Genomic DNA, 16561 nt, shown 5'->3' with positions numbered 1-16561 from the left:
GGCTGGATATATAATTCGAACAACAAAAAGCTGTGACTTTTGGGTGAATACTTCTTGTTTTATATTGGTTTAGTGATTGGAATTGAAAGTGTTGTTCATCTCTCCTCTTTGGAATATTTACAGTGGATGGTGCTCCTTGATATCTTGTCTGGAATCGTGCAAACACAAGCATCCCATCCAGCACATGTATTGCACAAATGCTTTCAGTGCTGATCTGCAAGAAGAAATCTACAATTTTCAGCCCATATTCTGGCCAGTATTATTGGCGAAATAATGCTCACCACCTGCGGACTACCCACTGTCTATTCTATCATTTTAGAAGGATGTGGTGGTAATTGAATGCGGAGGAGATTTGCCAGGATGTTACCCAGAATGGAGACTCGCTGGGATGTTATCTGGAATGGAAGGATGTGGTTATCAGGGGATAGGCTAGGTTGATTCTCACTGGACTGACAGTCATACCAGCTGAGCAGAAGGAAAACCCTCAAATGTTATCCTGAAGAATGTTTGACCAGTGCCAAGGGATTGGAAATGGTGTGGAGACTAATTTTGGTGTAATCCTCTGGTGGATTTTTGAGTTAATGTGATCGCTACACTACTCTTATATCCATGTCCATTTAGATGAAGGAAATAGGAATCTTGTACTTTTGTACCTTGACTGGCATAATTTCCTTTGATTCCACTTTGCAGATATGATTGATATACTGTCTGACATTGAGGGAGAGGTTGTGTCTTGGCACAAAGTTACAAGGCTCTCGATCTCCTTTCTGAATTCCGTCTCATAGAAACATAGAAACATAGAAAATAGGTGCGGGAGGAGGCCATTCGGCCCTTCGAGCCAGCACTGCCATTCATTGTGATCATGGCTGATTGTCCTCTATCAATAACCCATGCCTGCCTTCTCCCCATATCCCTTGACTCCACTAGCCCCTAGAACTCTTATCTAACTCTCTCTTAAATCCATCCCGTGACTTGGCTTCCACTGCCCTCTGTGGCAGGGAATTCCATACACTCACAACTCTCTGGGTGAAAAAGTTTTTCTCACCTCAGTCTTAAATGGCCTCCTCTTTATTCTAAGACTGTGGCCCCTGGTTCTGGACTCGCCCAACATTGGGAACATTTTTCCTGCATCTAGCTTGTCCAGTCCTTGTATAATTTTATATGTTTCTATAAGATCCTCCCTCATCCTTCTAAACTCCAGTGAATACAAGCCCAGTCTTTTCAATCTTTCCTCGTATGACAGTCCCGCCTCCCAGATCTCATCATCAATCAACATCTAGCCCACTGCGGTGGTGTCGTCTGCAAAGTGATTTTGCTGTGGTATTGGAGTGCTAATTGGACTCATTTTTGTACATATTCTACTATGTTCGTTCCTTGGAGAAATCTTTGTAAAGATTGCACATGCTTGTGATTTTCCTTCTACATTTTCATGTAAAGATGTTGCCATAGCAAAAAGCTGTGGTATTAGCAAAGTTGTGTAAACACTCTTGGCTTCCTCTTTGCTATGATAAGGTGATATGTAATGCTGGCCAATGTATAAGGAGCAATGCAGAACTTTGGGATAATTACAGGCTTGATAGTACAAAGACTAGAGTACATTGTTCCTTCAAAGGTGAAATTGAGAAGCTTGGATAGCTGGAAATAATTGCAAGGCCATGACCTGATTGAGAAGTTTGGAGATAAACTGCTTCCACTTCAGTAGTTTATCTCTGCACTCTTGAGATCAGATTACACCCATCGAGATATAGGCTTCGCATCTGATCCAGCTACTTCAACCCAGCTATTTGTTGTTGTGGTATGTGCTGTTCAACGGTCCTCCAGTCTGTTCATCTCGTGAGTTTGTTGGACCTACCCAAAGCACAATTGTTGATCACCACACAGCCAGAGTATTTACCAGCCCAAACCTGAGCATGCATTGATTCATTTCCAAGGTAATATGATGTAGCGAAACTGCGTGGCATTTCCCAATTGTTAACATTTTTTTTTAAATGATGGTGGTGGTCTTGTACCCATCCCTGCCCCCGGTCCCAAAAATGGAGAGCTGAAAAGTTTAAGAAAGAACTGCAGATGCTGGTAAAATCGAAGGTAGGCCCAAAATTCTGGAGAAACTCAGCGGGTTAGGCGGCATCTATGGAGAAGGAATTGGCGACGTTTCAGGTCGAGACGCTTCTTCAGACTATCAGGGGAGGAAAAATGTAGGTGGGACGAGTGGGAGAACTGGGAGGGGGATGAAGAGAGAGAGAGAACGGGCTAACTGAAGTTAGAGAAGTCAATGTTCATAACGCTGGGGTGTAAACTACCCAAGCGAAATATGAGGTGCTGTTCCTCCAATTTGCACTGGGCCTCTGACAATGGAGGAGGCTCAGGACAGAAAGGTCAGATTGGGAATGGGAGGGGGAGTTGAAGTGCTGAGCCACCGCGAGATCAGCTTGGTTATGACGGACTGAGCGGAGGTGTTCAGCGAAAAAATCACCGAGCCTGCGCTAAGTCTCGCCTCTGTAGTGCAGTTGACACCTGGATCAGCAGATGCAGTAGATGAGGTTGGAGGAGGTGCAAGTGAACCTCTGCCTCACCTGGAAAGATTGTTTGGGCCTTGGATGGTGTCGAGGAGGGAGGTAAACGGACAGGGGTTGCATCTCCTGCGGTTGCAGGGGAAAGTACCTGGCGAGGGGGTGGTTTGGGTGGGAAGGGATAAGTTGACCAGGGAGTTACGAAGGGAATGGGCTCTGCGGAAAGCAGAAAGGGGTGGAGATGGGGCGATGTGGCCAGTTGTGGGATCGCTTTGGAGGTGGCAAAAATGTCGGAGAATTATATTTTGTATCCGATGGCTGATGGAAGGTGAGGGCAAGGGGGACTCTGTCCTTGTTACGAGAGGGGGGAGGGGGAGTGAGAGCGGAGCTGCAGGATATCGAGGAGACCCTAGTGAAAGCCTCATCTATAATGGAAGACCATCGCTGTTTCCATTTTAATTATCTAGGATGCAGTATGAGTAATTTAAGATATTTAATTTAACTTTTGGGACATCCTTTCATTTCATTTGTGTGCCAACACTTTCATCCATGTAAGCAGAGGTGTTGTGGGTAAAGAATTGTGAACAAAGTTGAGCAAATTCACCTATTGCAAGCCTTCTTCTGAAACGCTTCAGATCAAACCAGGGAGATCATACAAAAGTTTCACCTGGCTCAACTTGTGCCGAAGTCTCAACTGTCCTGGATATTTTGAAGGCCTGGGAGTTTCTATCTCCCTGTAGTATGTTGGGAATTGGTTGTCAATGTTGCCATTTGGAAGGAGACCAGCACTGTGAACAGTAAACTACACAGTCAATCTGGTTAACCTTTTTGTCGGAAGGAACTGCAGATGCTGGTTTACTCCGAAGATAAACACAAAATGCTGGAGTGGCTCGGAGGGACAATCAGCATCTCTGAAGAAGGTTCTCGAACCTTAGCATCTTCTCGAGAGAGATACTTCCTGTCCCTTTGAGTTACTCCAGCATTTTGTGTCTGTTCTGGTTAACCTTTATCTGGCTATGGAGCCGATTCCTCGATATGATCTTATCTGAGGTGGATGCCCATTTGTGCATTCAAATTAATGGGCACTTGCAGAAAAGTGTAATCAAATTCCTACCATACATTGTGTTCAAGAAGGAACTGCAGATGCTGGAAGATCGAAGGTACACAAAATTGCTGGAGAAACTCAGCGGGTTCTGAAGAAGGGTTTCGGCCCGAAACGTCGCCTATTTCCTTCGCTCCATAGATGCTGCTGCACCCGCTGAGTTTCCCCAGCAATTTTGTGTACCTCCTACCATACATTGTTGTGCACCAATGAGCGAATTAGGGAAGGCCATCAATCCAAATAGTTGGTGGAATTATGTCATTTTAAAAGATTTAATAAATTGGATGTTAAAGAATAGGATTTTACTCTCTGCCACAGAAGGTAGTTGAGGCCAGTTCATTGGCTATATTTAAGAGGGAGTTTGATGTGGCCCTTGTGGCTAAAGGGATCAGGGGGTATGGAGAGAAGGCAGGTACAGGATACTAAGTTGGATGATCAGCCATGATCATATTGAAGGGCTCGAAGGGCCGAATGGCCTACTCCTGCACCTATTTTTCTATGTTTCTATGTTTGTGCAGAATGTTCGGAGGTTCATACCAAAAACAAATACTAAACAGTGCAGTTATTTACATAAGGAATTCACTTTTATTCTATGGCATGAATCAAGTTACTGATTGTCTGAAGGCTTTGCCTTTTCAAGTAGGTTCAGCAACATTTTAATAGTTTGAACTGGATAGAAATATATTTTGGAAATTTGGATACATGAGACTCGAGTGATGTGAGCAGAATTAGGCCATTTGGCCCATTAAGTCGACTCTTCCATTCAATCATGGCTGTTCTATCTGTCCCTCTCAACCCCATTCTCCTACCGTCACCCCATAACCGTTGACATCTGTGCCAATTAAGAACCCATCAATCTCCACCTTAATAAATATCCATAGAATTGGTCGTCACAGTCTCCTGGGGCAATGAATTCCACAGATTTACCACCCTCTGACATTCCTAAGGACATTAATGGGTCCCTGGTATCTAAACAAAGTGAGATTTTTTGCTTTAAAACATTGCATTTAATCAGAATGTTTCCAGCATTTAGATTCATACCACACGGAAACGGGCCATTTGGTCCAATGTTCCCAGGACTGTCATATGCTGAGAGAATGGAGCAGCTGGGCTTGTACACTCTGGAGTTTAGAAGGATGAGAGGGCATCTCATTGAAATATATAAGATTGTTAAGGGTTTGGACACGTTAAAGGCAGGAAACAAGTTCCCGATGTTAAGGGAGTCCAGAACCAGGGGCCACAGTTTAAGAATAAGGGGTAAGCCATTTAGAACGGAGATGAGGAAACACCTTTTCTCACAGAGAGTGGTGAGTCTGTGGAATTCTCTGCCTGGGCGGTGGAGGCGGGTTCTCTGGATGCTTTCAAGAGAGAACTAGATAGGGCTCTTAAAAATAGCGGAGTCAGGGGATATGGGGAGAAGGCAGGAACGGGGTACTGATTGGGGATGATCAGCCATGATCACATTGAATGGTGGTGCTGACTCGAAGGGCCAAATGGCCTACTCCTGCACCTATTGTCTATTGTCTATTGACTTGAGGACTGAGCTATAAGGAAAGGTTGGACAGACTAAGATTTTATGGCTTGGAATGTAGGCAGGTGATCTCTTAGGGTGTATAAAATCATGAGGGGAATAGATAGGCTGATAGGGGAGGGGAAATCAAGATCCAAAGGACACAAGTTTAAGGTGAGAGGGTAAAATCTTAATAGGGACCCAAAGGGCAACTTTTCACACAAAGTGCTGTGTATAACGAATGAGCAATATATATACAAGAACATTTGGATAGGTAAATGGATGGGATAGGTTTAGCGGGATATGGACCAAATGCAGGCAGGTGGGGCATGTTGGCCAGCGTTGGCAAGTTGGACCAAAGGACCTGTTTCCATGCTGCTCGTCTCTGACTCTATGACTCCGTTTTAATTGACTAGCCCTTTATCTTAATAATAATAATAATACATTTTATTTATGGGCGCCTTTCAAGAGTCTCAAGGACACCTTACAAAAATTTAGCAGGTAGAGGAAAAACATGTAAGGGGAATGAAATAAATAGTAGAGACATGACTAGTACACAAAGTAAAGACAGAATTCAATACAAAGCACAATATGAGGCAATTAATGCACAGATGAAAAGGGAGGGGGACGTGGGGCTAAGGATAGGCAGAGGTGAAGAGATGGGTCTTGAGGCGGGACTGCAAGATGGTGAGGGACACGGAATTGCGGATCAGTTGGGGGAGGGAGTTCCAGAGCCTGGGAGCTGCCCTGGAGAAGGCTCTGTCCCCAAAACTGCGGAGGTTGGACTTGTGGATGGAGAGGAAACCGGCTGATGTGGATCTGAGGGACCGTGAGGGTTGGTAGGGGGAGAGGAGGTCAGTGAGATATGGGGGGGCCAGATGGTGGAGGGCTTTGTAGTTGAACCGGTGGGAGATGGGAAGCCAGTCAAGTTGTTTGAGGACTGGAGTGATGTGATGCCAGGATTTGGTGTGGGTGATGAGTCGGGCGGCTGCGTTCTGGACCAGTTGGAGTCGGTTGATGTAGGTGGAGCTGATGCCAAGGAGAAGTGAGTTGCAGTAGTCCAGTCGGGAGGAGATGAAGGCATGGATGAGTATTTCAGCAGCGGGAGGTGTGAGAGAGGGTCTGAGTTTGGCGATGTTGCGGAGATGAAAGAAGGAGGTTTTAATGACATGGCGGATGGGAGGCTCAAGGGAGAGGGTGGAATCAAAGATCACGCCAAGGTTGCGGGCCTGGGGAGATGGGGAGACAGTGTTGCCGTCGATGGTGAGAGTGGGATTATTGATTTTGCTGAGTGTGGCTTTGGAGCCTATGAGGAGGAATTCTGTCTTATCACTGTTGAGTTTGAGGAAATTATGTTGCATCCAGGTTTTTATAGCTGACAAACAGGAGTTGATATGGGAGAGGGGGGGGGGGAAGGGGGGTTGTGGGGGGATTTGGTGCCAAGGTAGATCTGGGTGTCATCAGCATAACAGTGGAAGTCCAGGTTGAATTGGCGGAGTATCTGACCAAGGGGGAGGATGTAGATGATGAAGAGGAGGGGGCCGAGTACGGAGCCTTGGGGAACGCCTTGAGTGACTGTGGCTGTAGCAGAGGTGTGGTTGTGGAGAGAGATGAAGTGGGATCTTTTGGAAAGGTAGGAACGGAGCCAGCGGAGTGCAGAGCCTTCAATGCCGAGGTCTTTGTGTCTGGTGAGCAGGATGTTATGGTTCACTGTATCGAAGGCTGCGCTCAGGTCGAGGAGGATGAGGATGTTGAGGGAACCAGTGTCAGCAGAGGTGAGGAGGACTTTGAGGAGAGCAGTTTCTGTGCTATGGAGGGGGCGAAAGCCAGATTGGAGGGGTTCAAGTAGGTTATACGCAAGGAGGTGGGAATGAAGTTGCGACGCAACGATACGCTCCAGGGTTTTTGAAAGAAAGGGGAGGTTTGAGATTGGGCGGTAGTTAATGAGAGAGGAGGGATCAAGACCAGGTTTCTTTAAGATTGGTGTAACGGCAGCAGTTTTGAAAGCGGAGGGGACAATTCCTTGGGACAATGAGGAGTTGAAGAGATTAGTGAGGTAGGGGCAGAGAACGGGGAGGCAGGACTTCAGCAGGGGAGTGGGGAGAGGGTCGAGGGAGCAGGTAGTGGGTTTGGAAGAGCTGATGAGTTTGGAGATTTCAATAGAGGTGACCAGGTCAAACTGGGAGAGGAAGCAGTGTGGAGGAGGGGTAAGGAGGTCAGTGGAGATGTTGGAAGGAGGGGCCTTGGTAGGTGGTGGAGTAGATGCTGGGGAGTCGGGTACAGGGGATAAAGATTGATAGATGGTGCTGATTTTATCAGCGAAAAAGTTGCAATTGTCCCCTCATTCAAGACTCTCCCTCAAGCAAAAACATCTTGACAGATACCTTGTCATGCTCCTATGGATCTCATTTCAATAAGATCACTGCTCATTCTTTTAAACTCCAACAAATACAGACCCAACCTGTCTTCAAGCAGAAAATGCCTGAAAGCTCAGCAAGTTGGACAGCATTTGTGGAAAGAAACATTAACATTTGAAGTCGGAGAGGGGGAGAAACCAGTTAGTCCATGCAGCAGAGAAGATGATGGAGGGACATACTGTAGAACAAAGACTATTTCTTTGTTTTCTGTCTCTTTTCTTATGAAGCGTCTTAAACTTTTCTTCATACAGATGCTGTCTGGCCCGAATTTTATCAGCAATTTCTGTTTCATTTCCGAATTCAACCATCTGCAGTTTTTATTTTAATTTACTGTTATATCCCTTTAATTTGTTTCAGAGCGTAAATAGTAGTTTACTTGAGATTCTGCATTTCATTAGATACATTTTCTTCCGTCCTGCTACTCCCATTCTAATTATTCTTTGTTTTGCAGGAGGGGAAAGAAACACAGCATGATCTTGCGCACACAGCTCTCGGTTCGAGTTCATGCCTGCATCGGTAAGTCAATCTATTTTCTAGTAAAATGGCGAATGGATTTCTGGCCAGAACATTACCATTTTCTTCAGCCAGTTTGCATTTCAGTGAATGTAGAATGTATGAAGTGGGGTTGACTTTAAGTGTAATGCTTCCTGCTTGGATCGTACAGGTACCATGCTGCTCATGGTTCTCATTAACTGCAAAATTGGAAGGAATTGGACTGATTGTTATTGTTTTGTGTTTGGCACAAGGGACATCGTTGATTGACTATTTTGGTTGCATTTTCCGTTTATTGTGCATACTGGCATAACTTAACACAATGTCTTTGAATATGGAACATTGCAGTACAAGTGCTGGCATGTATTACCTGCAGTGATTAGTCTATTATTACTGTAGAGAACATGGAGCGATTACAATGATGTTGCCATGCCCAGATCTGGTGGCACATTAGAAACCAGTCATCAGCACTGCTTGGTTTCTCAGCACTGCACCATTCTGCTATGCTAGGTCAGCAATGTGTCCTGTTTATTGTAACCGTATGCCCCACCAGCTATAGAGAACCAACTGAAGGTCTTCGGGGAATGTTTTCTATGTACTGTTGAGTTCGGCCCCCTCAGCGTTGGAATGTTTGCATTAAGCAACGCAAGAAGGAATATGTAAATGCAGCAAAATGATTGCACAGTGACAACAAAGGAGTTCTGCTTCACTCACCAAAGCATTTGTTCAGGCATCATTTGATGATGGAGTGATCGTTGACTGCCATATTGATCCATTAGAGATGGGGGTTTTTTTTTTTGGATTGACATGTAGTGTTTAAAGCAATGAAGGCGGAAAATGTGAAACCATAATCTCTTAAGTTTATGTGGGAATCGCATGGAAGTGGATGTAAAAGTAAAATGATAAAACAGGCAGTAGGATCTCTAAAAAAACAAACTTGGGATCCAGTTTGGAGCAAATGCTGGGACCAATTTTGATCGTGACTTATACTGTTGCATGATGTTAGACTGAGTGCTGGAGGACTGATTATTTTTCAGACTTTTTTTCCTTTTTTAATGTTTGGATGGTAAATATTTACACCCATCAGCTTGCACAAACATTTTGAAAGACTGCATCATGTACTCAAAGGGAAAAGAGGCTATAATGCAAAGAATGTTCATGCTGTACTGCAACATGAGTAGTATTAACCAAACAACATGAAAGAAAAATATTCGACAACATGAAAAATGAGAGGAAATCTGATGATTCTGAACATCGAGATTGCTGAGGAAATCCTCCTGAGCTTTCAACCTGGTCCGTTATCAAGAACTTTCCGCGGACTTCGCTCGAACTTCATGTCAACTCGTACGGGATCACTCGACCTCCGCGCGGCCCCGCTTCCAGTTTGGTCGCGCTCGCCACATGCAGGCGCATGCTGGTGGGACAGGCCCTGTACGGGGATCACTCGACCTCCGCGCGGCCCCGCTTCCAGTTTGGTCGCGCTCGCCACATGCAGGCGCATGCTGGTGGGACAGGCCCTGTACGGGGATCACTCGACCTCCGTGCGGCCCCGCTTCCGGTTTGGTTGCGCTTGCCACATGCAGTCGCATGCAGTCGCATGCTCGTGGCACAGGCCCTTAAGGATAAAGGTACAATGTTTAGTGCAGGATATAACATTAAGGATAGCTCAAAGGTCTCCAATGAGGTAGGTGGGAAGTCAGGACCACACTCCAGCTGATGAGGGCCACTCAGTTGCTCGACAACAGCTGGAGAAGAAACTCTCCTGAATCTGGAGGTGTTCATTTTTCAAACTGCTGTACCTCTTGCCTGATGGGAGAGGGAAAAAGCAGGACTGACCAGGGTGAGACTGGTCCTTGATTACGCTGGTGGCATTGAGGCAACGTGAAGTGTAAATGGAAGAATTAGCAAAGATTAGGTTCAATGTGCCGACAAACACTTCTGGTTGTTATCGTGAATTTATATAATTTAATGCTGGGGATTGTAAAGATGCCAGTCAGTCTTGGAGTGGATTTTGTTTAATTCTCCAGTTGGAAAGAAAACTTTAAGATGCAGCACAGTTAATAGACTTTAAGTTTGAAGAAGGGTCCCAATCAGAATCGTCACCTATCCATGTTCCATACGCTGGTTTAAACTGAAGATGGACACAAAAACACTAGTGTAACTCAGAGAAAGGAAACAGTTCTGTTTCTGAAAGGGGGAGGTCAGGGGGATGGTGAAAACGTGACAAGGGTGGAGGTTGGTGTCCCTTTTATTATAATTAAACTTTATATGGGCTATTGATAGTACAAGTTTACCTAACCATGCAACTTTGATTCTAAATTTAGCTGGGAGGAATTGGCCTTGCTGCTTTGCTTCTTGCCATAGAGTTTATTTGCTTCGATGAGCAGAACCAGCTGTCCATAGCCCTGGGCTATTTCTGAGATTTGGAGTTTACCTTTTTTTTATGCTGTAGTTAAATGCATTGGTGATCTCATCTTTTTTTAACTAGTTTGCCTGGATATTTTTAAGTTTACTTTTTAAGATGCAACTCGAGGTCCGTACTTGCACAGCATCAGCTCTGTGCTGATTTGAGCGCATAAACCTGCCAGGCTTTCTGGGTTATATAGTCGAGACATAGAAACATAGAAAATAGGTGCAGGAGGAGGCCATTTGGCCCTTCGAACCTGCACCACTATTCATTGTGATCATGGCTGATCATCCACAATCAGTAACCCGTGCCTGCCTTCTCCCCATATCCCTTGATTCCGCTAGCCCCGCGAGCTCTATCTAACTCTTTTAAATCCATCCAGTGAATTGGCCTCTACTGCCTTCTGTGGCAGAGAATTCCACATATTCCCAATTCTCTGGGTGAAACCATTGAGACCATTCTTAAAATGCGGATGTGATTGACATAATGCACATTTTGAGAATTTGCAGACATGAGCATATGAAACTGTGCCCATGAGAGGCAGGGGTGCCTCTTTTTGTAGAGCATAACTTTTTTTTGTTCCATAGTTGGTTGAAATTAATTCACTCATTGGGAATGTTTCTATTTTGTTCCTTGCCAATAAGAAACCTCAAATGTACACCCTCATTATCATGGAAATTGTCAGGGGAGTTAAACCTATAAATTTCCGTTTAAGGTCTCTGTTGCAGCTTAATGTTTAAATTTTTTTTAAATAAATTGGCTTAACTGAAGGCTACTTTGAATAGCAAGATTTTCAGTAATGCTTTTTTCAGGCTCACTGATGGAGCAGTGTTTTGCATCACTGAGCTTGAATAATATCTCTCCCTGATTTTTCCATTTCCATTTGTGCTGTTCTAAAGTTTGCATTGCAAGAAGCTTTGAGTGAGAAATTGCAATTGGCTGGGGTGTAGAGTTCTCGACCAGGTAATTAATAACTACTGACCCTTGATTTGTGCAAATTAAAGATGACCATCTAACAAGCGTGTGTACGAGGTGCCAAATTTTGTTGTACAATATCGAGGCATTGTCTTGGGGATCGTTGATCGCTACAGGTCCTCTTTTAGCATAAACATGTGATGGTGGTTGAATAGATTGTATTCTCATTTGAAAGTCACAGTTACTGGTTGAGAACAGGCCCTTATGAATTGTTCTTTCAAGGCCACAAAGTGGTGAGCAAAGCATCTGATGAATTTCATGTATGAAAGCAGCCGGAGCTCTGTTGCAATGCCTGAAATAACTTTCTACTGCATTTGTTTTAACTCCTCATATTCCTTTCTCCTCAACCCTTTAGATTCCTTTTAATTGCCCAGTCGGAAAGCTAGAGGTGTGATCTGCTCCTTAGACAATCTTCAATCACTGAAAAAAAGGCAAAGCATCTGGTCACGTTGCAGATAGGAGACTTTCCCCTCCAAGTTTATTGTCACAAATAGTCACAATTTCTCTTGGATACAGCCAGACTTAATGATACAGCTTGTGAAAGATAATGACAAGTTTCTATCATAACGGGCACCAGGATGATACTGTGTCTAAACACAGGAATTGCAACGTGTGTAGGAAGGAACTGCAGATGCTGGTTTACACCAAAAATGGTCACAAAATGCTGGAGTAAATTAGCTTTGATTTTTGTCCTTTTCATAACTTTCATTCTTTTGTTCTAAGTGCCTTTTCATGCCTCTCGTTTTCCTCTCCCCTGATTCTCAGTCTGAAGAAGGGTCTCGCCCTGAGATGTCACCTACTCCTTTTCTCCAGAGATGCTGTCTGACCCGCTGAGTTGCTCCAGCATTGTTGTCTAACACAGGAATGACAAAGTTTGGCTTGTAGTTAATGTCACTTTCGCTAATATATCCCCACTGCATCTTCTAGTTCTGTCAGTCTGACTCTTCATGTTATATTCAACAGAGCTGTGTGTAGTTGCCCTGAACAACTTTCACCTGCTAGAAATTATTAATCTGATGTAATAATTGTTTCGGAAAATGAGTGTTCCTCCATCAAATGAAGGAAATAATTTTGCTCGAGAAAGTTTAGAAGCTCTGTTGTCTGAAGTCAAATAACCATATAACCATATAATCATATAACCATATGACAATTACAGCATGGACACAGGCCATCTCGCCCCTTCTAGTCCGTGCCGAACACGTATTCCCCCTAGTCCCATCTACCTGCACTCAGACCATAACCCTCCATTCCTTTCCCGTCCATATAACTATCCAATTTATTTTTAAATGATAAAATCGAACCTGCCTCCACCACCTTCACTGGAAGCTCATTCCACACAGCCACCACTCTCTGAGTAAAGAAGTTCCCCCTCATGTTACCCCTAAACTTCTGTCCCTTAATTCTCAAGTCATGTCCTCTTGTTTGAATCTTCTCTACTCTCAGTGGGAAAAGCTTATCCACGTCAACTCTGTCTATCCCTCTCATCATTTTAAAGACCTCTATCAAGTCCCCCCCTTAACCTTCTGCGCTCCAAAGAATAAAGACCTAACTTGTTCAACCTTTCTCTGTAACTTAGTTGCTGAAACCCAGGCAACATTCTAGTAAATCTTCTCTGTACTCTCTCTATTTTGTTGACATCCTTCCTATAATTAGGTGACCAAAATTGTACACCATACCCCAGAATTGGCCTCACCAATGCCCTGTACAATTTTAACATTACATCCCAACTTCTATACTCAATGCTCTGATTTATAAAGGCCAGCACACCAAAAGCTTTCTTTACCACCCTATCTACATGAGATTCCACCTTCAGGGAAATGTGCACAGTTATTCCTAGATCCCTCTGTTCAACTGCATTCCTCAATTCGCTCCCATTTACCATGTACGTCCTATTTTGATTTGTCCTGCCAAGATGTAGCACCTCACACTTATCAGCATTAAGCTCCATCTGCCATCTTTCAGCCCACTCTTCCAACTGGCATAAATCTCTCTGTAGACTTTGAAAATCTACTTCATTATCCACAACACCACCTATCTTCGTATCATCTGCATACTTACTAATCCAATTCACCACACCATCATCCAGATCATTGATGTACATGACAAACAACAGTGGACCCAACACAGATCCCTGTGGCACCCCACTAGTCACTGGCCTCCAACCTGACAAACAGCCATCCACCATTACTCTCTGGCATCTCCCATTCAGCCACTGTTAAATCCATCTTGCTACTCCACATTAATACACAACAATTGAACCTTCTTAACCAACCTTCCATGAGGAACCTTGTCAAAGGCCTTACTGAAGTCCATATATACAACATCCACTGCTTTACCCTCATCAATTTCCCGAGTAACCTCTTCAAAAAATTCAAGAAGATTAGTCAAACATGACCTTCCAGGCACAAATCCATGTTGACTGTTCCTAATCAGACCCTGTTTATCCAGATGCTTATATATATTATCTCTAAGTATCCTTTCCATTAATTTGCCCACCACTGACGTCAAACTAACAGGTCTATAATTGCTAGGTTTACTCTTAGAACCTTTTTTAAACAATGGAACAACATAGAATAGAATAGAATAGAATAGTTTCTTTATTGTCATTGTAACATGAACCATGTACAACGAAATTGTAAAATGTCAGCCAGTCAGTGCACCATTCAAACATTTCTAAAAGCTAACGATACATACAAAGTAAAATATTTAAAAAGATAAACAACTAAAATAAATATCATAAAAATAGCACGCATAAACACCCAGCCCTACATCCTTCTGTCGATTTCATGTATGTATGTATCGCCCCTGCGTTCCTTGGCGGCTACATTTAGTGCCTTTATAGCAGTGGGGTAAAAACTGTTTTTAAGTCTGTTTGTCCTTGTCCTTGTAGATCTGTACCGTCTGCCTGACGGTAACAGTTCAAACAGGGAGTGTCCGGGGTGGGAAAACAACATGCGCAGTACGCCAATCCTCCGGCACTATTCCCGTTTCTAATGACATTTGAAATATTTCTGTCATAGCCCCTGCTATTTCTACACTAACTTCCCTCAATGTCCTAGGGAATATCCTGTCCGGACCTGGAGACTTATCCACTTTTATATTTTTCAAAAGTGTCAGTACTTCCTCTTCTTTGAATCTCATAGTTTCCATAGCTACTCTACTTGTTTCCCTTACCTCACATAATTCAATATCCTTCTCCTTGGTGAATACCGAAGAAAATAAATTGTTCAATATCTTCCCCCATCTCTTTTGGCTCTGCAGATAGCTGTCCACTCTGACTCTCTAATGGACCAATTTTATCCCTAGTTATCCTTTTGCTATTAATATAGCTGTAGAAACCCTTTGGATTTACTTTCACCTTGCTTGCCAAAGCAACCTCATATCTTCTTTTAGCTTTTCTAATTTATTTCATAAGATTCTTTTTACATTCTTTATACTCCTCAAGCACCTCATTTACTCCATGCTGCCTTTAATTATTGTAGATCTCTCTCTTTTTATTAACCAAGTGTCCAATTTCCCTTGAAAACCATGGCTCTTTCAAATTGTTACTATTTCCTTTCAACCGAACAGGGACATAAAGATTCTGTACTCTTAAAATTTCACCTTTAAATGTCTTCCATTTCTCTTCCACATCCTTCCCATAAAACAAAATGTCCCAATTCACTCCTTTTAAATCCTTTCTCATCTCCTCAAAGTTAGCCTTTCTCCAATCAAAAATCTCAACCCTAGGTCCAGTTCTGACCCCTCTCCATAATTATATTGAAACTAATGGAATTGTAATCACTGGACCCGAACTGTTCCCCAACGCATACCTCTGCCACCTGACCCGTCTTATTTCCTAACAGGAGGTCCAGCACCGCCCCTTCTCCAGTAGGTACCTCTATGTATTGCTGCAAAAAACTATCCTGCACACATTTTACAAACTCCAAACCATCCAGCCCATTTACAGAATGTGTTTCCCAGTCTATGTGTGGAAAATTGAAATCTCCCACAATCACTACCTTGTGTTTACTACTAATATCTGCGATCTCCTTACATATTTGCTCTTCCAATTCTCGCTCCCCATTTGGCGGTCTATAATACACCCCTATAAGTGTTGCTACCCCTTTCCCATTTCTCAGTTCCACCCAAATAGCCTCTCTAGACGAGCCCTCTAATCTATCCTGCCAACGCACTGCTGTAATATCTTCCCTGACAAGCAATGCAACACCTCCACCTCTTACCCCTCCAATTCTATCACACCTGAAGCAACAAAATCCTGGAATATTTAGTTTCCAATCACAGCCCTTCTGCAACCATGTTTCACTGATCGCCACAACATCATACTTCCAGGTGTCAATCCAGGTGTCAATAACTAATTGCTAATTTTAAGTCTGTGAGGGATTGTGGATTGCACGGGAAATTAATTAACTATCGAACAAGCTGATGCAGAGTCAATAGAAATAAGTAAAACACCTCAGAACCTTTTTTCCCCCAATGTCAAAATGTCATGGACTAAATTGCATAGTTGTATTGTATTGTATTCAATTTATTGTCATTATCTCATATTAGAGACAACAAAATGAATTTTCCTTACAGTCAAGCATCAAAAAGATAAATAAATAAATAAATTGATAAAGCATATTAAAATTAAAAAAGCACAAACACAGAAGTCCACGACACAACATAACCACAACACAACACAATGGCACCAAAGTTGAGGAAGGTACCATAGTCCAGCCAGCCTCCCCTCCGATCTTCCCAGATGTTCACCCGTGGTCGGGGCCTCCCGAGCACCCGCAGTCGCCGCCACGTGCGGCCCGATGCTCAGGCCCTCACGCCGGGATGATGGAACACCGACGCCGAACCTCAACGGAGAACATCCTCAGCGGCTCGGACCTCCAGATCAGCCACCTCCCACCAGAGCCCGCGGCTCCCGAGCCCACAGGCCGAGCCGGGTGGAGTCGCAGGACTCCGCGATGTTGGTCAGCGCCGCCCGCCTGCTTTGGGAGCTCCGCGATGTCGGTGCAGCAGGCCCAGCACTCCAGAGCTCCAAACGGCGATTTCCGGTAATGCATCGCCCCGTGATGTTTCCAACGCTGCGCCGCTGCTGCTGCTGGAGCTCTGGTTGGTCCCGGCAGGAAAGGCCGTGCCAATCCAGTAGGTAGG

The 16561-nt window shown here is 44.0% G+C and overlaps 1 protein-coding gene across 17 annotated transcripts in view; it reads left to right on the top strand.

Moving 5' to 3' along the window:
- The window catches only part of fhod3 (formin homology 2 domain containing 3), a 637022-nt gene that overhangs the window by 74527 nt on the left and 545934 nt on the right, over positions 1-16561 (top strand). For all 17 annotated transcript variants that reach the window (XM_033016429.1, XM_033016409.1, XM_033016394.1 and 14 more), the window contains exon 3: positions 7991-8055. In XM_033016429.1, the coding sequence (XP_032872320.1) occupies positions 7991-8055 (65 nt within the window). The remainder of the gene's footprint in view (positions 1-7990; positions 8056-16561) is intronic.

Source organism: Amblyraja radiata, chromosome 2 (assembly GCF_010909765.2).
Source record: "Amblyraja radiata isolate CabotCenter1 chromosome 2, sAmbRad1.1.pri, whole genome shotgun sequence".
Classification (NCBI taxonomy): Eukaryota; Metazoa; Chordata; class Chondrichthyes; order Rajiformes; family Rajidae; genus Amblyraja; species Amblyraja radiata.
Note: the sequence above shows the minus strand (reverse complement) of the source record. Positions and strands in the feature narration are given on the sequence as shown.